Source organism: Paramisgurnus dabryanus, chromosome 5 (genome assembly GCF_030506205.2).
Source record: "Paramisgurnus dabryanus chromosome 5, PD_genome_1.1, whole genome shotgun sequence".
In the NCBI taxonomy this organism is placed as follows: Eukaryota; Metazoa; Chordata; class Actinopteri; order Cypriniformes; family Cobitidae; genus Paramisgurnus; species Paramisgurnus dabryanus.
The window spans coordinates 46,798,188-46,824,090 of record NC_133341.1 but is presented as its reverse complement, the minus strand read 5'-3'; the positions used below and the strand labels follow the sequence as shown (position 1 = coordinate 46,824,090).

General features: G+C 39.5%; 1 protein-coding gene across 1 annotated transcript in view; it reads right to left on the bottom strand.

Annotated features, from left to right (window-relative positions):
• setbp1 (SET binding protein 1) overlaps positions 1-25,903 on the bottom strand; it is a 96,410-nt gene that overhangs the window by 39,659 nt on the left and 30,848 nt on the right. The window contains exon 2 of the mRNA XM_065284497.1: positions 16,004-16,615. Coding sequence (XP_065140569.1) covers positions 16,004-16,474 — 471 coding nt within the window. The 5' untranslated portion in view covers positions 16,475-16,615. The remainder of the gene's footprint in view (positions 1-16,003; positions 16,616-25,903) is intronic.

The following is a 25,903-nucleotide window of genomic DNA, read 5'->3' as shown; positions in this document are numbered from 1 at the left end:
TGAAAAATAATAATTAAACATATTAACTATAGTAACATGAAATAGTATTTATTTTCGTTTCTTTTGAGTTTAATATGAATTATGGAACAGTTTTTGTCATTGTTTGTAACCCATTTTATTGTGCAATAAATTATTTAACGTTCAACCCGTTGCGTTTGGAGGAGTGCGTTATATCCACGGAGTGTTACCCGAAAAACACTCTAAAAATGTCTAAAGAAATTGGAATCAAGGTTTTGCTTACAAGAAACAATGTTAAGCTCGGCATGTTCTTTCTAGTTTTTTTCAGGTTGCTATTGTATGAAATGTATTGTACAAAATGGGTTATAAACGATGACAAAAAATTATATAATTATTATATATATTATATATAAAAATATATATATGTATTGCTATATATATATATATATTATACCTATGGAAATAAATATTATTTTATGTTGTTATTGCTAATATAATTTGTTGTTTTAATAATAAATAAGAAGACGTTTCCGATGCTTTGCGGGGGTGGGGGGTTGTGCTTTTGGGCTTTGGGGGTTACTGTTGTGCGGTTAACCGCATAACCGCATGATTTTTTTTATGCTTCACCGCGGTGAGAAAATATCCTAACCGTCACAGCCCTACGAGAGGCTGCCTTTTCTTATTAGGCACAACTATTGACCAATCAGAATCAAGGACTGGAACTGTTTTATAAATAGAAACAAATATAGCCATACTATATCAAACAGTACATTAGCACTATTATGCTGTTGTTGTACATGCATAATTTTCTTTTTTTTTTGTTTGTTAAAGTAAATTTAGTTTAAATATTATTTCAAGGTATTTGCAGTGTAATACATTTTAATTTAACTGTGAAATGGACAATTACACCAGAACCTGGGCTTTCAGTTTATAAAGATGACTGATCATGGTGAATGGGACAAAGACTGCCTATTCTGGTGGGGATAGAAGTTGAGCAACTTTATAATTCAGAGGATTGTTGCCTTTCTCGTGGATCATTATTGTCACGAGTTTAAGTAATGCAGGTTTATTTTCTGCATAGCTTCATATCAGACTCAGGAGAACAACATGCAAGGAGTCTGAGCGCATCTCTTTGGGGCAACTTTTTGAGAGGCGGATTTCAAACTAAATATTAATCTTGCACAAAGCATCATTACGGCACGCGTTTCATAAATTTTTAAATGTGAGCAATATTTTTGTCAAAGTTTATAATGCAATGAATTAGCGCTTTTAAATCTGAACAGCGTGAAACAGCGTGCAAGTTCAGAAATATAGATGAGTCAACATGTCGCACTAATTCTAAAATAACATTCTGAAAGAAAGACACACATGCCTATAAGATTTACCTGTTTTATGATGCCTTTTCTGTCGCTACTGCTGCTTCCTGGGTGGACATTTATAATCTTCAGATATTTTATTTTGGTCCGCTGACTAAACTGAACGCGCCTTCAAGCCTTTGCTGCGCGCACGTGCGCGACTTAAAGGGGACATGTACAAGTAACAATTTGTACATATATTTTACGTTTTTAGCAAAAATAGCTTGTGGTTAAACATCATTTGGCGGACCCCCTGTGGGCCGCAGACCCTTGGTTGAAGACCCATGCTTTAGACCCCTTCGGCCTTTGAAAAGTTTTGCAAACTAACTAGTTTGATTTTGCACTCGCCCCCGCTTCATCCTTCATCTTTGAAAATGGAGGACTGATGGAGACGGTGATAGACATAAGGTTCTCACCTAACTAGTGGTGTGGTGGAAACGATTGTTATTTTAGCGTAAGAACAAAATTTAAAAAGTAAAATTATGGAATCTATTAAAAAATATTGATGTCAGACATTAGGTTAATTAGTAGAGCATTGCATTAGCAACGCAAAGGTCATGGGTTCGACTTAAGGATACACACAAAGTAAAAAACGAAAAATGTTGAAGACCCCTGGTCTAAAGTATGGAAGTACTTGAAGTCGCTTTGGATAAAAACCTCCTATGCCAATTCAGATATTGATAATATTCACCATGTAACAAGCTGCTGCTAATCCTAGTTCCTAGCAGGAAAACCAGGGCTCCAGATTGCCACCAAATGGTGGCATTTTGCCACCAAAATTTAAGAGTGTGCCACTGAATTTTACATCTAGTCGCACATGTGCAACCAGTAAATTTGCCTTCTTTTTGTTATGTGAAACTGAATTTGAAACAGCACATTTTACTTTCTGCATCTATCATCAAAGTATTTATTAGTAAGACAGTGTAAAATATTAGAAATGTGAATATTTGGTTAGCATGTTGATTTATGGTATGTGCCCCTAAATTTTCTGGTTGCGCCCCTAAAATTTTTAGTTGGGGGCCACTGTGCTCCTAGTGAAAAAAGTTAGTCTGGAGCCCTGAAAACCTACTAGTATCCAGCAATACAGAGTTGGCAACATTCAGCTATAACGTCAGTGTGGACAATTACAGACACTACAATGCTAAATCTGGTCAAACTGCTAATATTTTCCATTCCGATGCTTTTATTTTGAGACCTCAAATACTTCGACGTGAGATAAGCCCCCTTCATAACAAGCTCAAAGTTCTCTCAGAGCAAAGTTTGATGTGAAAAGCTTTATAAGCTGTCTGACATCAGGAGATTACAGGGTTCAAGACTGGATCAGAATCAATGAAGTGGACTTTAATCTCAAGTGACCCAAGTGAGTGTAGGGCACTTGAGTGTGCTGGTTTAGTAGGATGGAGAAGCTTTTCCACAGTGATCCTTAACAGCCGGTTCAGACTCGGTAGAAATCGCCACATTAACAGGCAACACCGTCAACGTGGATCTTTGTATAGTCTAGATTCACAATCGCACGTGCACGGCATAGCTCTCCGAAGATATTAGCGGGTTCATGAGTTAACTTCCCTTTATTCGACAGGATGTACAGCTAGTTTCATTTGTTAATATAAAATCCGTTGGCCATAACCAGTGTGAAAAGTGCAGTTCTGTGTAAAATAAATCCACTCCTCCTGGGAAGGCCAATAACATAAGAGTCCGTAAGCCTGTGCCCTCCCACATTCCATGGGCATTTCTCTGGTCCCAAAACTGTAATTTGACATCTGGGCAATATTAACAGAAACTGTGGCTAAACACACATTTTTGTTCCATGAGGTAGTGATAATAAACAGCGCTGTGCAATGTAGTGTGGGCAACATCTAACCCTTATTGTCTATAAGTAACTGAACAGTTAAATATGCACGATAATGACATCACATAATGTGCGCTCTTTCATTTCAAGTGATTTATCATTTTGTTAAATGAAAATAGTTTCATTTTAGTAAACCTTTTTTATTACCCACATGTGTTGTTTTTAGTCTAAATCTTTTGTTCTGTGAAAAACAAAGAGACATTTTAATATTATAAGTGTTTGCGAGAAGAATAAACCAAACGTTTGTCATTATTTACTGAAATGAACTTGATAGCTGTTGGTCACAATACACTACCTGACAAATACAATAAAATTAGTTTTGAAGGCGAAGTTAAGTCAACCTGCATGCAATTCATAGAGCACAAAGATCATCTGTCCTAATTTGTTGGTAATGGTCGTATGGCAAATGCATAAACAGACCTCTATTTCCAATCCATCAGACCAGAAGCATAATTTAAATGCACCTTACTTAATAAACAAAACTTACCAACTTATCAGATTTTACAATGGCATCAAAAATTATTTAGAACATACAGAAAAATTGTCTATACTATTTCAAAAAAGACCTGCAACCTAGTTTTGGTTCTTCCCCCATCAGTAAGAACCCTGATATAAAACAATCCAAAGCAATCACAATCTACATAAATCTAACCTAATTATGACCTGAAACCGGTACTTAATTCTTAAAATGAATTTTAGGCATAAAACTTAAGCATTCGTATGAAATTGCAGAATGATGATGTGGTGTAAAGTGAAGCTTGCTTATGTTTTCTGAAGAATATATGCAAACAGTTCACCCACAGGACTGGCATACACACAACAGAAGGTCTGTGAGTGGTCACCAGAGGCCTTGAAATGCACTCCTGTGTACAGATTTGACTAAATGATATTCATTGTGCTTGCGTGAGGCGCGGCGCTCGTAACAGAAATATTTACGGATTAGATGTGGCTAACAAGAGACCGTTTATAGAAACCACCAAACCAAAATGTAAAGATCTCACCAGGGGGAGATTCCAGTTGAGTAAACGGTGACCTACGTCTGCCATTCACAGTCAACATAGTTTACCAGTCTGACTGTACAGTATGGGGTTTCAGAACTGCCAAAGCAATCATGCACTTGCATAATACAGGTGTATGAAAGAAAGGAAAGATGTTAAAGAAAGAGACACATGGTATGCATACTTCTAATAGGACATTTGGTAGCGCACTGTGCAAAGTGATATGTTTTTGTGATATGTTTCAGTACAATTCCCATATTAAAAAATAATGTAGTATAATTCAGTTGTTATTGTGTTCACTCTGTACAAAGACAAGAGTGAACATAGGATTGGCATTTGATTCTTGATATAAATATCAGTGGTGACATCTTATTTTAATTAGCACATCACCGGAAAATAAGTCATCAAGTGTCCCAATCTATAGTGAGCCACTGTGCTTAACATTGCCTGAGTGACTGTACATGATATACTGATTCATGACCTAGGGAGCTAGGGAACTGATGGAGACACACAGATAGATGAGCCATTTGCGCCCAGTTTGCCGCTTGGTATTAAAACCTCTATTCTTCTTGTCTTGGTCTCCTTGGTTGGGTTAGTAACCCCAGCTAACTATCGTCACATTACTATTTTGAGTCTAGTTGTTTGTTGCGTTGTGACGGGTGTCTTCAAGTAAGAAAGCAGCTGAACATAATTTATAAAAAGTAACCCGCCAAATTGGCTAGTGATTTGACAATGTTTCCCGCCACAGCTGATTTTTTACTTGCATTTAGCGGGTTGGCGGGTGTTCATTTTAAACCTTGATCAAAGTATACTACAGTACTGTAAGTACAGTTAGTCTACTTACTACTGTTTATATTAAAGGCGCTATAAGCGAATCTGTGTGTCGTCACTTCTTGTTGACGTTCAAAGTGTTTTCAAACAAAACATAGCGTCGCTAACTCCTTCCCCTCCCTTCCGTGCTTTCTGAAAGAGTCATGAACGCCCCCAACCCCCACTCCCAAATCCTTCTTGTCGTTTATTGGCTGGAACATGTTTGTTATGTTTCGTGGTGGTAGGTTTGACCACTGTGTTTTTGTTGCAGTTTGCGGAGCATGGGCTGTCTACAGAGACCACGTTTTTTTACAGTGTGTTTAGAGGACAAGCAGCTAGCAGATAGTGAGGAGATGTTTACTGTATGAAACAAAAAATGTTTTATGGCATAAAACGTGTGAATTCGCTTAGAGCACCTTTAAACAATACCAAAGTATACATTAACAAAGTGTAGTAATTAAGGTTTTTTCAAGCTCCAACTTTTTTTTGGTTAATAAAAATACAATTATTTTGTAAGCTGATAATAATGAGCTGTCAGATTGGATTTCACAGAAATTATTTTTTTCACGTAAAGTGTAGTGCAGAAAGTAACCTGCAACTGTATGTTTCAAACACAGAGGGTTATAGAGAAGCAAATGTTATATTTGCATTTAGTATTTAAAATTTTATATTTAAAAAGCAGCCCTAATATACAACAGTGTACTACAATTTCTTACAGTTTACTATAGTAAAAACTACAGTATTTTTAAAAGTTCAAGTATTTTTAAAAGGTTTGGTTCTGGACCTAGCTGGTGTGGCTTTGTCAGCCAAATGGGCCAGTTACTTTCATGCAAGGTTTTTGGTTGATTCATGCTGTCATGTAATGTTCACCAAAGAGCCACGTTTATCTGTAAACATAAAATTTTGTATAGTATCATGGTTTTGTCCATACAGATTCACGATTTTGGGAGCCTAAAACCGCTATTTTTTTAAACCGGGTCCTAGAGTGGATAAATCTGACAACAACACCATTGCGCTTTTTTAATGTACAGACATATTTTGTGATATTTTTCCAAAACTAAAGAAATCAAAGATTGGATAGAGAAAACTCTGGCTTTGTGTGGATGTGGACTTAAATTGGTCTTTTTGTCTTTTTTCTCTCCCCCTAACATACACCCAACCCCTCCCCCAGTGTCCTACCTACCCCACAGTTCAACCCAGGTCAAATTATGGCATTCTTCTCAATAGTTATTCTTCATATAGACACACACACCATTAAAACTCAACTTCTGCTCTCTTAGTTAAAATCTTAATAGTGATATCTTATTCAAATCTGGTATTGATGTCCACCATCTTTGGGTCTGGTATGAACACAAGCAATGGCAGGGAGCCTGAGCTGGCTGAGGAGGAGGAGGAGGGTCGGTCTGAACAGAGAGGGGCAGCTGGTCCTTCAGCTGTAGTAAATCATAACGACTCAGTCCAAACCCAACCCCCATACCTCTCCAAAAGAAAAAAAACACAGTCCTTCCAGTCCAATGGCCCAAAAAACAAAGACAGGGACCACTGGCTGACAGCTCCTGAGAAGTCATTTCAGATCAAAACCGGCACAGTGGGAAATCCCAAACCGTCCAAAGTCAAAAAACACCAGGAACAAGAGGTTAATAAATAATGTGTTCTTTAAAGTGCTAAACAGAGTTGCAGTTAAAAATCTATATTTCACTTTATTGAAGATAAAAACCTCTTGATTTTCCCCTTCCTTTAAAACAAATGCAAAGTTTGTGGTTCATTATTCTTTTTTTAAAGAAAACACAAAAATAATACAATGACAAACTTGCTTATATTAAAGAAAGAAATTAAACTTTTATTACCAAGCTTTTTCTTTCTTTTTTAAACATTCTGTCAATAATTGTACAGTTTTGCTGTCATTACACAACTCTGGGCTGCAACTCAAGTATCAAGTATAAACATTGCTTAGGGACACAACGCATTTTAATATTCCGCTACTTTTCCATTGTTTTTCTATGTAAACGCGCTAAACGTTTGATTGTTGCACTCATGTCTTGAGCATTATTTTGCACACAAGCAGCATCTCATACCTGAGTGACGTGCTTTATAGCCAAAGGTATACTAGGGACGTCCATGTATGCGCGCCATCCGCATGACGTCATTTTCGTCATCAGGAGGGTCCGCGGTCGTCTGCGCGGACCGTCCGCTTGCGCCCCAAAATTTGAGACCGCGCGGACAGTGGGCGTACAGTCAGCGCACAACCGGCATGCGTATGAAAATTTTGAGACAGGACACTCCACAACAAACAATTATGCAAAGGAAATAGACAGCATTTGCGCACACACTATCGTTTTTCTTCTTTAATCTTTACTTCTTCCAAAAACAGAAAGCTGTGCAGCAGGTTCGTCACCATAATGTTTAATTCCTGTTCCTTTATTCTTGTTGTTTGTCCTAACTGTGTTTGCAATGGTGGATCGGCTACTTTTCTTCACTTATCCTAAATGTTTTAATGTACTGTAAATGTCGCCAAATCAGTGCTGCCCTAACAGCCTGGTACAGTAATAATTTAAATAAGAAATTATTTGTATTGCGTACACGCCGAACACGGCCATCCGTGCGTAGACGCAATAAGTATACTTTGAAAATGTGTGCGCAGAAAAATGACGTCGCATTTAAATAAATTATTGAAGAAAGAAAAATGTCTGAAGACAAGCTTTTTTTACCGTAGCAAGTTGGCATGGCAGGAGAGGCAGAAAACACACCTCGAGACCCTCGTGTTTTGCACAATGCTTTTTAAAATTATCCACTCCTACCAGTATGCCGGGGTTTGTTTAACCCAGTTAACTGTTATATCTGGTATATCACCCAGAACGAATACGCAGTTGTAAAGGTGTTTGTGATAGTTGGTAGATTGTTGCAAGGGTTTGTAATCTAACCCAGAAGACCATGTTGCTGCCTTTAGATTAAATATTGAATTACAAATTCCAAGCTTATGAACAACCAAACAAAGTCGTATTTACCAGTCTTAAACTCTGGATTATATGTGAACCTGGAACACAAAACCAGTTTTGAAATTTAAATTTCTACATAATCTGAAAGTTGAATAAAGCTTTATATAGGGCTGCAACAACTAATCAGTAATGAAATAGATAAAACAGGATAACTTGTTTAGGCAATGTAAACAACAGCCTTGATTTTACTCATAAGTCGAAAACTGCTATTCTAAAAACTCATTCGAAATACCTTAAAGAACTTATAGTTCCAAGTTTAGGACTACATAACTGAACATCTCTATAGTATTAATAATGCTTGTCTACGATAAAAAATTATAAAACATTAAATATTAAATCACGTTAGGAGAAACATGCTGCACCAGATCAAAAACTGAATCAGATTAGCCTCTCTGAAATGAAAAACAGTAGCCAAATAAAGGAAGTGGAACCACATTTAGGGACTTTTTTCTTGCTCTGACAATTTCCTACACACAGAGGTCACTTTTATTTGACTGCTGAACTGCCCACAATTTCCTCCCCGGTCACCAGCAACACTCCCCCAATGACAAATAGCTTGTTATAAATACCTCACATCAAGAGGCCAAGGGAGTCTCCTATCGACTTGATGTAAAATTAATTTTCTGGTGAATACACTGGACAGGCTCCCAATGATTACAGTCCTATATGAAAGGATGACTCCACGGGTGCTGGGTAATGAAGCTTTAGGAGCACAGGTTGTGTGACACTCAGATAAGAGATTGGCCAATGCCATTAGTACATAAAAACCCGCACCCAATAGGAGGGCTGGGTTTTGGAACCACTTAAAAAGGGCTTCTTATCGCACCTCACAGGGCCTTAAATGGATTTAAACCCAAAATTGGTTTTCTGACGATGTCTTGAACTATGTAATATGGAAAGAGAAAGTAATTCTGGCAGAAACAAAACAAACAGAAAACATGCACCTGTTAGTTCAGGCCAGTATAATATAGTCTACATTTCTGCTGATATGACAATTGTTAACTATATCAATGGTAACTATGGTTTAGACTCACAGGCCAAAAAATATGATACATGTGTCAGCAGGAGCGAAGCATGGCAGTAGATCACCGAAGTCAGCTATGTGTTTAGGATTGAAGGCCAGACTTTTGGCGGGTGGACGAATGCTTGTGTACACAGAGGCACAGAGTTGATGGGCTGTGACCCTGAGTGATGAGCCCATGTGTATTTGTGTGGATGTTAAGGTGCTACAGTGAAGCATACTGAAAGAGTAAGAAGTCTCACTGGAGGGTTAACCCTCACTTTATTATTGGCCTAACGCACGAATGCAAACACTCATGCAAACACACACATGCAAACACAAACACTTCGGCTTGATCCAGCTTTGACTAGACATGAAAACACCACAATAATCTACATAAAGACAAACACATTGCACATCCTTCAGTTCTCTCTACGAAGATATCACTTGGTTGTGTTTGTGTGAGAGGGGAAGTAATGGTTAATATTAGGGTCGAATTTTCGAATATTTGATCTTCAGTAATAATTTGAATAAACAAAAAATGCTATTCAAATGTTTGTTGTTTTGAATGTGCTTACGACTTATTTAATGCTTATTCAGTTCATCTAGGCTGTCTTTTACAGACTTTAATGTAAAATATACAGTACATGAAAATTTATTTGTACGCATTTCTGATTGTTTCGCTATTCAGATTGCAGTATTATTTTGACGTGCTTCTCTGCCGCATAAGCGCATCGAGAGATTTGTAAGCTTTCTGTTATAGAGCCTTCTTTATTTCGTTATTGACGACACGGAGAACGAAATGAAACGAAGAACTTTTATTATATGCGGCACTCTTTATAAAATAAAGAAGATAAATAAATAAATAAAATAAAAAATAATAATAAATTAAATATTGCTGCAAAGTTCTGATTACGCATTCCGTTATTCTCGCTGTCAAGCGCGGCTCATGATTGCGTAGCAACGAAAGACGTGCAACCTCTCTTACGTTTAACACACGCTTTTAGACGCGACACGTAAGCGGCCCCGTAAACGTTTACATCAATAATCAAACGAATTTACAACTAAGTTAATAAAAATCTTTCTGCGGGCCAAATTATGTTATTTGTTTGACAGAAGACTTGCACTGAACGCAGAGACTTCCGCCACTTAATATGTTTGTGTGGAAACACAAAAATTGACCTATGTTCCGCACACAAAAGATTGCATTCGGCCATTCGGTGCACATGTGCACCGTGCCGAAAGCCCTGTACCGAAACGGTCCGGTACGAATACACGTACCGTTAAACTCCAAAAACTAGTATTATTTCACCAAAATGCAACACAAGAATATAGTTCAAGTATGGCTGCAATATATTGACATTATTAGAATATTGCAAATGTGCATACTGCAGTATGCGTATCACAATAGTTTGCAACAACTATGTATGTCGAGTGAATGTTAATGGAGATTTTTCCCAGAAAGAATAAAATATAGTTTATGTATATTGCATTTTCTTCAATTTGGGCAGCCATTAAGCCATCAAGGTATCGCCACCTGTTCAGCATGGTAGACCACATGTGTTTTTTTTTATAGTACGAGTCTTTTCCAAGGGAACATCGCAATATTATCGGATCCAGGCCCAAAACAGTAATATAATATCGTTTCACCCATTCAAAGATTTGTTTAAGTAAAAGATTGCAGTATTGTAATTGTGACTAAACAAATTAGTGCAATATTATAAAATCTCAGGCCAAATACCAATGTAATATCGATTTGCCCCATCTATGCCAACTTACACCTCTAACGTCGCTACTAAAGAGCGCCTCCTCAAATCCTGAACCCACATTTATTAAGGAGACGGTAGCACCTAATGAAGGCCTAAACACAGATGCTAACATTGAAAAAATAATCACGCCCGACTGAGCAAAACCAGCAGAAAGTACAGCAGTGTTGTCCGATGCTGACGGCAGGTCTTCCGAAAAATATGTTGTCGCTCACAAAGGCTCAGTGGCGAAGTCAAGTCCTTCCCTTAATTACCTGCTATTGTATCACACATCTCTGGCCCATCCCCCTCCGCAGTAGGGTCCCATTTTAACCAGGCTCCCCATATGCCCTGGCTCACTTGTTGGCCTTTCCTCTTTGCCACCATCTGGCATATTAGTTCAGCCAAAATGAAAAAAGAAAGAGCCAGACACAATGAGACAGAGAGCTCGCCCATCTGCTCCCTGCCAGACTCCCCAATCATTACTACACAAAAGCTGCATTTACCCTGCTACACAATCCACCGTTTTAAAACCTCTTATCCTCACCGCCATCTTTGCCTGAAGAGGAAGTCGCCGTTCATCTGACTGCGGACCTGTTTTCTTTACTAAACTATCACGTACGAGATGTCAGGTTCAAGCCAACGAGCAGGGTGAGACTGGATAAACGATTTCACTCAGCCCCCTTGTCGAGCGGACGTTTAAGTCGGCGAACCCTCGCCCGTTCTCTCCCCCGACGAACGCGCACCGATGAGCATGCCCACTCCGGCGGAAATGGCTGACAATCAAAGTGTTGTCGTCAAACACGAACCGGTGACGGGGCAAAGATCGCAGCCGTCTGCCCCTCAGAGAGCACCCGCTCACGCATTGATCTGGTTTCTATCTGGCTTGTCATCACAATGAACTCACTACTGTGTTAAACCACAGGGGTGATACTGGATACAAATACATAGGCTTCAAGTCAAGTGGGCTTTAGAGGATGAGCATGCTGCGGCCCACGCAATATTAGGTTTCACTTAAAGCGCTTTCGTTTTTTTTTAAACAATCCAAAACTTGTGTAATGTCCAAACCTCTATGATGTTTCAGGACTGTTTTAATGCAATTCCAAGGCATTCAGATTTGAATATCAGCACACAACATGTACAGATCATTTCTGTGACAATTTTCTTGTGTTCTTTGTGTTTTTTGAAACCTTGAAAGCTTTAGTCCCCATTCAGTGTGATTGCATGAAAACCAGCAATCAGACTTCAAAACATCTCCATTTGTGCCTCAAGTGTGATGTCACACAAATCCACAATGATGCATTACGGTAGAAATTTCAGTTTGCACTTCATCTGCACTTTTCTACTAGCTTTTTAGGTAGGTTTGGAGCATTTCAGTGTGTGAATATATGTGATTTATAATGAACATGCCAAAGAAGAAGAAAAATATAAAAACCTTTTGCAAAACCTTTTGGTTAAGTCCTAATGGAAACGCCAAACACGGCATGTCCCGACCTCTGCATATTCAGTCTAATTGCACATCCAGACTCTGTGCTTTTACAATGCCGTCGATCTATTCCTGGCTGCGCGCTCATGCTATTGTGTGGGTGAGGAAAACTTGCTGCATTAAACAAATTTTCCATCGCCTCAACCCACGACATCACTTAGCCTGACTTGAAGTGCAGAACAGATCATCAGCCGAAGTGAGAGAAAGTCTAATCCACGCTAGTAGGAGAATTATTAAGTGGTTCTTAAACTGGGGGGCATGAGAAGGTGCCAGGGGGACTTTTTTTTTTAAATACATTTATTTATCATTCATTCTGCACAATAAAATAAGGCTACTAACCAAGAGCACTGAATTGTATAGTGTAATATTTTTAGTTTAATTCAAAGTCTAAAGGGATGCACCCCTACATAAGGGGGGTGCACACCAAAAAGTTAATTCATCAAAGCAATCGGTTCATCTAAACCGCAATGGCACCGGCATTCTGATTACATTAACAGGGGGAAGAAAGGTTGTTGCCACGAATGGAGGACGCATCGAGCAGCTGTCGTAGTCCGAGCGGTCTGATGTAAGCCTCTATTTTCAGCAAATCCTGTCTGGTTTCAATTACGCACTAACCCCTGACCCCACGCCGCTTGTAACCGAGAGATGACAAGAGGTGCTGGGCTTGACGCCTGAGCTCCAAACGGACAGGACAGAATGGGATTTGGTGCCTTTAAATGGGGAGTTTGTGGTCCTATCCCTTCTTAAAGTGAATGACATTCCATCTGTGGAGTGTGTGAGTGTATGGGGGAAGGGAGTTGCTTTTCTTTGGCCCTTTGGAGATGTTTTCTATAGACACGGCTACACTTTAGACAGCGGCGTGAGGCACCTCTTCTGTTCTCCTCTCTGCCCCTTTTGACACCGCGTCTGTGGTCAATGCGGAGAATGCCAGCAAGAGACAGCTGCGCTTTAGCTTCCCGCCTCCGTTTACCGCCACCCTCTTTTATGTTCCCCTGATTTCACCATCACCCTTTCTTCTGCTAACTGCTGCTTCAGAGGCACTCATCTCTGTGGCTCTGAGCTTTAATTCCCAGCCCAAAATCAAGAGAAACTGTAGACGCTCGGCTGTGGCCGCACAGCACCGTTGTCCTTCCTCTCCGGGCTAAGAGAAATCCCAGGGGAAATCAGATAACATCCAGCCGCATACAAAATTCAAGGCTGATAATCAAACCGTCAATTGTTGGGATCAAGTCAAATGCGCTTGGCAGACGCGGATGGGCTTTTAAGCGTGCATCTCACGAAACTGCGGGAGTCAGTCTTCCATTGCAGTACAAATAATTTATACCCTGAGAGATTACCGTAAAGATTAAAAGACATTTCAATGCCAGATATGTCTAGAGAAAAAAACACGGCGATCAATCGGTGCCTGCGGTGCATTTGCTGAAAGATGCTGATGCTGGTCGTTCCCCTCTGATGCAGTGAGCTCATATTTTCTCCCTAATTATGGTCAAATTACAGACTCTTACTGTGGTACAATCAGCCTCTCCTCCCATTCTTTCCCACAGCCCTTTTTTTGACTGCAAGAGGACGGTGACGTATCAGGTTTTAAAAAGAACGACTGTATTAACAAAATATAATTTCAAATGACATTATTTTATTCCAAACGTATATGTCACTCATTATGTCTAATAAAAAATTAGGAGTTCAAATGCAAAACGCTCTAAGGGCATCCATCAAGTTTTCTTGTAAATAAATAAGCATTTTTTTAATTCATGCCAAGAGTATTTGGTTAATATCATCATCTCATTTAAAAAAAAGAAGTGCCACTTAGCAGCTTTCGCATCTAAGCTCCTCAAATGTAAACATATGCTGTAATTTGTTGCACGACACTGGAAATAGCGTATCAGGATAAAATGTACGAAAAAGACTTGACACTCAGTAAGACACTTGGAGCACATGTAAGTCAATAAACTCACTGAGTCTAAATGTCACAAAAGGTTAATGACTAGCTGTTACGTTGCTCAACAGAGCACACTGGACACACTTCATCTGACAGGCAGCCAAAGAACCAACGGCCCAGAAAATGCAAGTGTGTCATCAAGGCCCAGCATAAATCTGGTGTTTTTAAGAAAATAAGATGCATCGAAGCTAGGACAGAATATCAATAAGAAAGGCCACGTCAGAAATGATGTCCCGAAAATGTCAACTAAAAGCGTATAATTACATTGAAACTGAAAAAAATCTGTATTTTTTACTGGCTTTCTAGTAAAAGTATCTAAAAATTCTTAAATGTACTTAAGAAGCAAAATAACCAAAGATGTCTTGTTTCCCAAACAAACATCCTAAAATAAACCATCCTCGATGTATATGATTATCTTTTTTTGGACAAACACAATCAGAGTTATATTAGAAAATGTCCTGCCGTTTCCAAGCTTTATAGTGGTAGTAAAAATCATAGATATGTATATAAAGGCTAGATGGCTCGTCCGCGCTGATGGCCAATTGAGTGGAACGTCCGCATTTTGGCGGCCATCTTAGGACAGGGCGCTCGCTCACTCGTAGCATTGAGTTTTAATGATGCAGGTACTTTTAAATGACCATAACTTGCTTAATTTTTTACCGATTTTCAAACGGATTGGTTTGTTATAAACGTCAAAGATGTACCTATGACACTGAATACGTATACTAAAAATAAATAAAAAATTCATGAAACATGTTAAAGCATCCAGAATTATAGCCACGTTAATAACGTTTGAAAAAAAACAAACCGTTTGTAAATCCGTCAAGAATTCAGCAAGTTACGAGCATTTTAGTTGGCGTATGTCACTCACCTTCCGTCCACAGCAGCAGGGAGCAGCACTATGGCAGCACTGACCTAAGATGGCCGCCAAGTGACGACACAGCTGACTCCGCCTTGAGCCATCTAGCCTTTATATACATATCTATGGTAAAAATGGTCCATCCTTTACAACAGTAATCCGCACGGCTGCAGTGGGTTAATAAAAGTCTTCTGAGGGCAATCGAAAATCAGTATTTAAAACTTACGAACTAAAATAACAAATAACTTCTGGTTAACAACTGACGAGCGTTCACGGGAGAAAGAATGTGTTTCCAGGGTATGATGTAGCACATAGCATGTTGACTCCTCTCCATTACGTCTCGCATGGTACACCCTAAATCATACACTGAAAACACACTCTCTAGTAAACGTGCCTTGGTCGTTACCAGAATCAGAAGTCAAAAGCACCATTTACTACCATTATAAAGCTTGGAACAGCCAGTACCCAATTGTGGTGTTTTAAAAAGAATAACGATATACATTGAGGATGGCTTGAGGGTAAGTAAATCATGGTGCCATTTCCATTTTTGGTTGAACAATCCCTTTAATATCTTAGGTAATTTTGCATCTCAAGTAAATGTATCTCAATTTGAAAATTTTCACAATGGAAAACATTTTTATAGTGTAAAAGTCAGAGCAGAACCTTTCCGCTTAGAAAACAAGGTTGCAATGTTTATAGTAGAAGCATTAAAAGGGAAACATACGTAAATCGTTCCTTAATAACCTGCTGCATGCAGTTTATGCCAAAAAGTTTTTTTTACTTTTTACAAACACAATCTGTCTATGTTCTAAGGTGCTTGAAACCATTAAGTTTTTAAAAATGTAAGAAAAGGAGTACATGGCATGCATGTCCAACATGTTGGGCGGATTTTAATCCCTGACTACCAGAAAACTGAAAAAAGCTTGTCTGAGGTCTATAACTGCATCAACACAACAAAGACAGAACAGGAAAACAGCAGCGTATAAAAACATTGATGGTGACACTCACCCTTTTTCTGGGCGGCCCTTTATCTTCCTCTTTTCCTCCCCTGCTGCTCCTGCCATGTTTGGTGGTCTTCTGCTCCCCAGGTTGCTTAATAGTAATACGGATCTCAGGAGGACAAATGTAGTTCTCCAAGTTCTTGGGAGGCTTCTTGGCCCGCTTGGTAGTTTGAATCTTTAATTTTAGACTGCCTTCTGAAAAACTGGCTTCCTTGATGGAGAACTCCTGCTCATCCAGCCCGTCTCCGTGTGCCCATCTCTCGCTGTCTGCGTTGGAGGTGGCATCCATGTCCTTCCCCAGACCGAGGTCCTCATCCTCGTCATGGTCCTGTTGCTCGCCAGGTATAGAGAGGCTCTTTATGGGACTGGCCAGAAGACCGACCTCACTGAGGTCTGCTCTATTGATGGTGGTTACGGTGGAGAAGAACTCCTCATTGCCTTTGGGCCGGGACGTACGGTTAAGCTCTCTTTGCTCCATTAAGGATCTTGAAGAATCAAGAGGCAGGGGGACACGGGTCTCGGTGATTAAGTTTAATCAGAGATGGATGTGATGGCTTTTGGCTCTATTGCTTCCAGAACCTTATAAATCTGGCAAAGGCGGTGTATATCCCAGGTGAAACTGGAAAGGGAGTAAAAAATATATATATGTTAGCTGATTTAAATTTCAATACACGCACCAAACATATCCTGGGACAAATGCATTCATAAATCAAATGAATACATAATTAATTTAAAAGAATTTAATACATTAACAACATCACAGGAAATTATAAACCTGGGCTGGGTAATAAACCTACAATTTGTCATCTCGATTTCTTTCCAAATTATGGTGGTACTCAATATATAACTGTAGGGGTGCATTGGGCAAAAACTAACACGGGGTTAGTTGTAATATGGACTGTTTACATTGTTGCACAAGGTTGAGCGTTTTGTTTTTCCTGTATTTTTTTCACGCTGCCAAAAGACAATCTCCCGCAAATGATTGGAAATGTATAATGTTTTTCCAGAGAGTTATTGATTAACGAGTTATTTGGTGTCATGTAAGTAAATTTTTGATGTTTTTTTCGGTTTTGTAAGTTGGGTAAGTTTGGTGTAAGATACCAAATCCAATGCTATGTCGTATTAATCAGTGTCTTGTAGTGTTGGGCGATATGCCCCATTTTGAGATCGTCCTATCGTCAGCCTGTGAGATCGGCGATACACGATAGTATCGGGGGGCGGGGCAGTAGTTTACTCATTTATTTATTTGTTCATTTATGACAAGACTTGATTGGTGGAAAAAAGAACAAGAGCAACACCGTCATGAATGCATCTTTCTTAAAACTAATGCCATTAATCTGAGTGCGTCATTAAAGCCCAGACACTCTTTGCGTGCCAGAGAGCGAGAACAGGACACGCGCTGGTTTTAACCCTCTGCGCGCTAACAACCTCTCTAGTGCAAGGAAATGTCAGAGATAGGGCTGCTCAATTATGGGAAAAATCATAATCCTGATTTTTAACACGATTACTTAATGACTGTAAAAACATGCACCTGCGCAGACACACGCAGCGCACATAAAAATAATTAAATGCATTTGTTTAGTGCTGTTGCAGAAGGTTACACGTGTCAAGCAGTGGTGCTCTCAGAGGTGCCTTTTTAAACACACTGGTCCAGCGGAACACAATCATATTTTAAACACGAGGGATGTATTGCTAAAACTCCTTGAAAAGCATATCATAAACAGGATTACTATCTGACTTCAAGTTCAGACAGAGCGCAGCTCTCTGCACGTACGCGAGAGTGGCGCCAATATGCAGCGGGTTATATTTTAAACAAAAGGAATAGTTTGCCTCAGCTCGCATGAAACGCATTAAACCGCACAAATACATAAGGATTACTACTTCAGTTTATGTTTAGACTTCGGACAGATGCGAGAGCGCGTGCATGTGAGACAGAGGGAAGCGTAGCTGCTCATCCACGCGCTGGATTTAGGTGCTAGAACGAGTCCGAGACGCGCGCATTAAGTGCATCTGCGTGCAAGAAGGAACTCTCTACAAGCTCTCCGCGTAAAGTGAAGCACAAACCCTCATGCGAGGAAAAGCATGCAAAACTATGATGATGATGATAATAACAACCATTCGCCAACTATCGTCATGACTATCGCCATGAAAGCCTGCCATTGGCGATATGTCGGACGATCGTCGATACACGATACTATCGTCTATCGGCACAACACTAGTGTCTTGTTGACTTAAACATCGTTTTGAAATATGTCTGCAGCTCTTAGCAACTATTTTGGTGGGCTTGAAAATATTTTGACCCAGCGGGGTTAATTGTAACGCTGTGTTACAACTAACCCCTCAGCACTTACGATATGAAAACCGCTAATGTTTGCGTAATTCTTGCAGTTGTTTTAAATAGTCTACATACGAATGATTGCTGGCTGCCAACAAAATAAATGTGCCTGTCTTATCAAAAATCGTGTGTCAAATTGTTTTTGTTCATATCTTTAATATTGATTGAATAAGGTCACGTCAAAGATTGAAATCATAATGAAATGAATGGCTAAAATCAGACTTTGATGCTCATTCTCTCAGAATTTGATTTTGAAACTGTAGTATGGTTATTACAGACTGGGTCACATATATAAAAATGTTTTGTCAATTGTGCTGCTTTTCCTCACATATTAAGACATTTGTATGCATTTATGATTGAATGGAAGAATGAATACAGTGTGGATACCTGTCTATTATAGACAGATATATAAACAATATCCACTTCCAAGTATATAGACAAAATAGTATTGAAATATTTGCCTACAAACTTGATTTTTAGCAAGTGTTACATCTAACCCCCTGCCTGTTACAATTAACCCCACCTATGGGGTAAGTTGTAACATTTGCACTTCTGTCACGTTTGGTGTAATTGTCCAAGAAGGTTAAGTACTAGAAACAAACTTCAAATGTTCATTTGTAGCATAGATGTGTGTGTTGCTTGTGTAAAAATATAATTAATCAGACTCAAATATTTTTTGAATGATTGAGCCAAAACTAAAAAGCGTTAGGTTGTGCCCCGCTCTCCCCTTTATATGTCAATATTTTTAGGGATGCACCGAATCCAGATTTTTTAGGTTCGGCCGAATCCCGAATCCACCGTTTAAGATTCGGCCGAATCCGAAACCGAATACCGAATCCTACTCGCATCCTTATTCCATTAACACAGTAAAACACATTAATGAATTATACAACGTCCACAGCATGTATTTTTCATTTTATTTAATTTTAACTGTACATTATGCCAGGATGACAAGTTGGAAAACTATTTTGACAATTACCATAAGCCTATGCATAATGAAAGCGATGCGTTGCGACACGCTTGTTTTTCCAATAAGCAAGCAGCTCCGCGCTGAAAACAATATTTAAAGGAACAGTATGTAAGAAATTTATATCAGTTAATCATAAAATGGCCTTGATATGTCACTAGACATTAATAAATAATTTTCATTTCAAATACTTATATTACTGACAACAGTGGTCTGGCCAGGATATTGTCATTTAAAAAGTGGAGTTGCAGCCCTCAACTGATGTTTATGTTGTCATTTTGTGTATTGGCCACCAGTTGTGTGATTGCAGTACCAGTTTTAGCCACAAGTTTTGTGATTGCAATACCAGTTTTGGCCACAATCCTACATACTGTTCCTTTAACTTTGAGTGAGAAGCTCTGCTCGTCAATGTCAGTTTTCACACGGCCGTCCAATTACAATGGAGGAGGGGCGGGACATTACCACAGCAACCAACCGGCTCACAGCTGAAGCATCACAGCTACCAAGCGCTCGGCTGAAAAACAGCTGGCATTTGGTGTCCTCAAGGCGTTTTCAGCCGTGTTTAAAAGTTTTGGTGTGTCCAGCCCCTAAAGCTCACCGAAAGAAAAAGCTCATCTCCACGTCAGCACCCGATGTGTGTAATCAACGGCCGCGTGACGTCGACCAGCGTAGCGCAAGCCTAGGATTCGGTTCGGTGGAAAAAAAATCTAGGATTCGGCCGAACCCGAACCCCGTCAAAAAGCCCAGTATTCGGCCGAATCCGAATCCGAATCCTGGATTCGGTGCATCCCTAAATATTTTAGCTTTTCCCTCAATAAAAAAGCATGGTTTAAATACAACATTAAAATATAGCTGCAAGCAGCAATTGCCGGGTTTCGAGCTTTAAGGCAACGTCAAAAACCTCACACTTCGCTTACCAGGCGGAGCAGTTAAACCCGAACACAGCCACAATGAATGTTAGACCACCTCGCTTCAGAAAATGAAAGAGATGGTCAAAAAAGGATCATACAGACTATGTATGCTTACACACAGGTGCACCTATAAGACAAACATGTAATGTCCTTAATGTGACGTTATGAGGATAATTTGTTAAGGAGAATTAGTTTTTCAGATTTATAACGTAACATACAATTCAGAAATGGCCGTGTTTAGTTGAACTACAAGGCCATTGAGTCGTGGTATGGTGCAATGGTGCAAACAGACTGCACAAGTGTACATAACGCCTGTTTCACACCGCATGCGTGAGCAACGCGTATGCGTAGCGTGAGCAGCGCGTGAGGAGAGCGTTTGCTGAGCGTGGCCATTGTGCTTTCACACCGGCTGCGTTTGCAGCACATACTGTGCAGTTTAAATAACAGTATAAAAATCTCAAGTTCACATTACTTTATTTTACATGCATTTATGAGCAAAACCTCTTTAAGACGCTTTTTGAAGGTCAGTGTAATTTATATAATTATATAATTTGTTTAATCCACATTGTTTTCGTGCTGTTCTGGTCGGTGTAATGACAGATATAGACACAAAACACAATTATAGACATAAAAAGCCCATGGCACATTATAAAATCTGTTTCTCTGAAGTTTTACGATAAAATAAAGAATTCACTCAGTGATTGACGGCATATAGCAGTCGATCGTGTTTCCCTTCAACAGTTTAAGCATAAGATTTAAATGTATAGATTAATCTATTTCTCTGAAGATTATTAAGATAGATGAGGACTCATTTGCTGGGCAGAAAGTGAATGAACACAGTCTTCTGGCAACAGTGTGTTAATATTTCATTGCTTTCTTTTAAATTGCTCAAAGTCATGACTGTTTCAAACACACTTAGCTTCACATTCGTGATTTTATTGTAAAATTACCCTTTTTCGCGTCAATCCACGACCATTTAAACTATAAACAATGCCCTGTCACTTTAATTGAGCGTGAGCAGCGCAGCAAAAATAGAGCCGACGCCGAAACGATAGCAGCACTGCTGCTTCAGCGACGCTCCTGCCACGCAGGTACGCGCTGCTCACGCGTGCGGTGTACATGCTTTAACTTGTTAACATGGGCGCCGAAAAAAACACGCGCTGCTTACGCGCTGCTCACGCATGCGGTGTGAAACCGGCGTAAGAAACAAACACAGCAGCGCAGCAGACCGCAAGGACCTACAGTGAACATCAAACACAGCTGGAAAGATAATGCTTGACTTATTTAATGTCCTCCTGAATTGTGTTATGATAACCCCAGGCAGGGCCGCCTTAACCTAATGTGAGGCCCCGGGGCTAAGAGGTTTTGTAGGCCCCCCTTCCCCTCGATTTATAGTCTAATTTTTTTTTTAAGTGTAATATCTAGGTACATCACAAAATGCATTTGTTTCTTTCGAGACATACAACAGTGAGTTTTCCCTCTTTGAGCCAGAAAACACCATAATATTGTTATTAACATATCACTGAGCCCACTTGAGCATAAACACAAGACACTTTATTTAACAACCACACACAGCAACATGTGGTGATAATAAAACCAAAATGTGTGAAAGTATATATGTTTATAACAGACCTGCAAACTCCTCAGAGTAAAAAAAGGTGACAGTGTCGCACGCACGGGGGGGGGGGGGGGGGGGTGGGTGGGTTAGGGTTACCCCAGCTCTATATTTTTGTGATTTTAATATGATTCTGAGCGTGACTTAACAAAAATCAGCATACTTTAATCAAAAAACATTGTTAAAACATCCTTGAAGCTTAAAGAGAATGACACATTTAATATTTTACAAATGTTTTTATTAACAACTCACGGAAACGCCTGGAAGTGTTGTGAAGCATGACACTGAAATAAAAAACAACAAGAGACAGACAGAAATTAAAAAAATATATTTTGCTGATGTTCGTGAAAGCTTCGTGCGACAGAGCCACTTTGTCCTCAGCCGGCGTCTGTGCAAGGTTGACGATGACGGGCCATTGTGAATGGCAGTGAGTGCTCCACCAAAGTGCCCAGAACCATTGCCTGAAAGTAAATTAAAATCATTAAAATATAACCTTGCAAACTATCATACATAGGACTAATATGATAAAACAACGTGTCTCCATACTGTATGGCTGATATGCAGTGAATATCAACATACATTTCTGTTCAATAATTATAATAATAATGCATTTTATATGTAGGGCTCCTTACATTGAATAAACAATCTCAAAGTGCTAGTGTTCATAATGTAAATTCAACTAACAATACAATGTAAAGATTTCATTGACAGACTTCAAAATGTAGCCCTTTATTATACAGAAATTGGTTGTTGGTGTATTATCCTAGGACAACACGCTCGCCAGATTGTTTTATCTAAAAAGCCCTATGTTGTTAAAAATTACTGTTTACCAGGTATACAGCCACCAGGAATGTATGGGGCTAGGCTAAATCCTAAAACATTCACAACGCGATGTAGAAAGATTAAGTGCATGCATTGAAAAAAAAATAGGTATGTATTAATTAGTCTAAGTTGAGGTAAAAACATAGGAAAATGTTGAAAAAGGGTGGGTTTTCCTTTAACATTACTCTCGCATCAGCTGTTGTGTAAACAGTCACATTTACCCACACCACGAACGACTGCCTGCGCAAGCGCGCACCACAGCCACCATAATGAATAAGTTACTCAGGGTAACGTTAGCTCAGAATTCGATTAGTAGCCGTATATCTCGGAACTCCGGGCAGAACACCCGGGTAACGAATCCTAGCTAACATTCGTCCTGCTAAGTTAGCTAACATTAGTCATTTTGCTCGAAGCATAGGCAAACTTTATGCAAGGTCTACGTTTGTGCATTACTCGGCGTTGACTCGTTCCTAAAAATACAATATAAGCGGTAGCTAATGCTAATTAAATCAAGCAAACAACTAGTTGTCGTTTTTGGTCCAAAAAAGTTGACTTACCTCAAATAAGATGGTTCCTTCACGTTAAAAGTGTCCATCAGACTCGCGTGGTAGAGGTGTGTCTCTCATCCAAAGGACCGCGCTGTCTTCAAGATTCTGAAGGAAGTGCTAAGATTCCGATTGGCCCAGAGGAAAGCATGCTAAGATTCCGATTGGCCCAGAGAAATGTCAAGTATAAGAATTATCCAATAATGTTTGGCAATTCTAGCCCGCATTGCATTCAGATAAAGGGCAGCCTTCCGACCCCCCCCCCCCACACACCCAAAAAAATAACTCTCCGGTTCTATGCGATTCACGTGAATGACCCAATTGACCAAGAAAACGGCGATTGTCGCCGAAAAGCGACAAGTTTGCAGGTCTGTTATAAGCTTTATATTTATATAGTTTTTGGAAAATACAAATTTGCAGAAAATTGCCACTCACAACTAAATGCTCACCACAGTTTTAAAAATATAATAAGTTAAAGTTAGTTTTAAAGTGAAAATGCATTAATGATAACAAAAGATAAGTCTTTATAGACAGAATCTTGTTAAATGCATTAATGATAACAAAAGATAAGTCTTTAGACAGAATCTTGTTTTTTAATCAGTTATTTATTTTGTAGGCTATTGAAGATATAGTATGCATTGTATTTAGTATTTATGCATACATAAGCATGTAAAACGACCAAGTATGAATATGCACAAGACAGACAGGGAACATACCTGTATATAAGATCTTAAGATAATGAGATTATAATGGTGCTATCAGGGGATGATCATTTGAGATGGTCTAGTCGCTCTTTACTTTCTTAGACTTGCACCTTTACCGTTGCGTCTCTTTCTCGTCTTTCTAAACCAACAGATGTGTGTACTGTGAGCTAACGTCGCGTCAAACATCGCTCCAGCTGCGCACGCGTCACTGATATAAACGCGAGTAAACTTAAACTTTATAACAATTAACAGCATTATGTGCGGGAACTCCTTTCTTAATTTAGCGGCACAGTTTCTTGTGCACGTTTGGAGAGACTTCTGCATGCCAGAGACTCAGACAGCTGCACGAGCACAGAGAGAGCAAACAAGCGAGCGCGCGCGCGAAAGAGAGAGAGACCTGCACCTCAGTGCTTATTATGAAATTTCAGAAATTACTCTTTCATTTGTTGGTGGATTATTTCCCGTTTCTCTGTCACACTCAGTCTAACATGCAGGAATGTCAAGTTGACAACGCGCACATAATTACATCACGCGGAATAAAAAATATGTTACGTCTAACATTTTATTTCACGTTAAGTTACAACGGACCAATCAGCAGCCATGTAACTTGCAATTAGAGTGATTGACAGAAAACCTGACAAGTTACAAAACAATATGACCTTTTCAGCTCATCATGAACGCAAACTTGGGAGGCCCTTGAACTTGGGAGGCCCCTGGGCTTCAGCCCAGGTAAGCCCGTGCATTAAGGCGGCCTTGACCCCAGGACTAAGCACAAGGCAAAACCGGGCATGTTTGGTATCGTTGGACTCTGCAACAATTCAGGACTCCTGTGAAAAAAGTCCCATGAAAATACGGTGACTGCAGCCAAAGTTGTAGGCATGTAAAATATGCGTCCGAAACTGCAGGCTCCCTCAGGTCCTGACTGCCATCAGAATTACCGAGTACAATGTCATTACGCATACGTTTGGTGAAGATACAACCTTAAATACATTAGTTATCAGCAAGAAAACGGCTCTCATTCAGTGAAATCTCTCCGCTCTCTACTCACTTCTAAGTGAAAATAACAAATAAGCACAGGGTGGCGCTACGACAAAATTGTGCATGCAACGTCAGGTCATACCTTTGTTACATCTAGCTAGTATCATGGCTAAACACTTCAGTTTAGTGAAAAAACTGTTGTAAGACCATTGGGCTCGCTCAATGTCAAAGGTTTTGTTCAATTATGAGGCCAACTAGTGGTGCAGGCATATTATTTTTTGGGTATTGCCTCAGACTCTGCTCAGACATCAGTGTATCAAATCTGGTGAAAAAATGTCATTTCGTTGCAGAGGTATAACCATTTATGTGTAAAAACGACAAATTTTGGGGTAATTTTTCGTTTTTTGTAATTTTCGGCCATTTCTGATAAAAATTTTAACATAACGCCAATAGACTTTTTTGTTCAGAAGGTAATGCAATGTTCTTCCTATGGTCGTTTCGAGTCGATCGGAATAACCCTCGCGGAGTTATTCACGCCTGTTTTTTAAGCGCTATTTTCCTGTGCAGAACTAACTGTAAGGCGAAACCTGGCATGCTTGGTATCGTAGGACTCGGAAACAATTCAGGATGCTAAAAAAAACAACTCCCATGAAAATCTCTTGACCACAGATAAAGTTATAGGCGTGAAAGTTGGAACCATTGCATAATCACAGTATTTAGTGCCATTTTCCCCGTTATAGCGCCATCTAGTGTCCGATCGACGAGATTTTTATATCACGACCTTAGACCGATGGCCTACACATATGATTCAAGCCCTATGATGATATCTCAAACGCCTCTCGAGTTATGGCCGTTTAAATGTTTTAAGCTCCGCCCAGTTCGGTTTTTGGCCACTCCTTGCATGTTTGAATACAAATTTCAACTTTTTTTCGATAATTATTCATATTCACACTCCACAGAATCAATCAGCCTTGGTTAGGTTCGGATCGGGCAAAAAACCTAGGACTAGTTCGCAAAAGTATATTTGAAT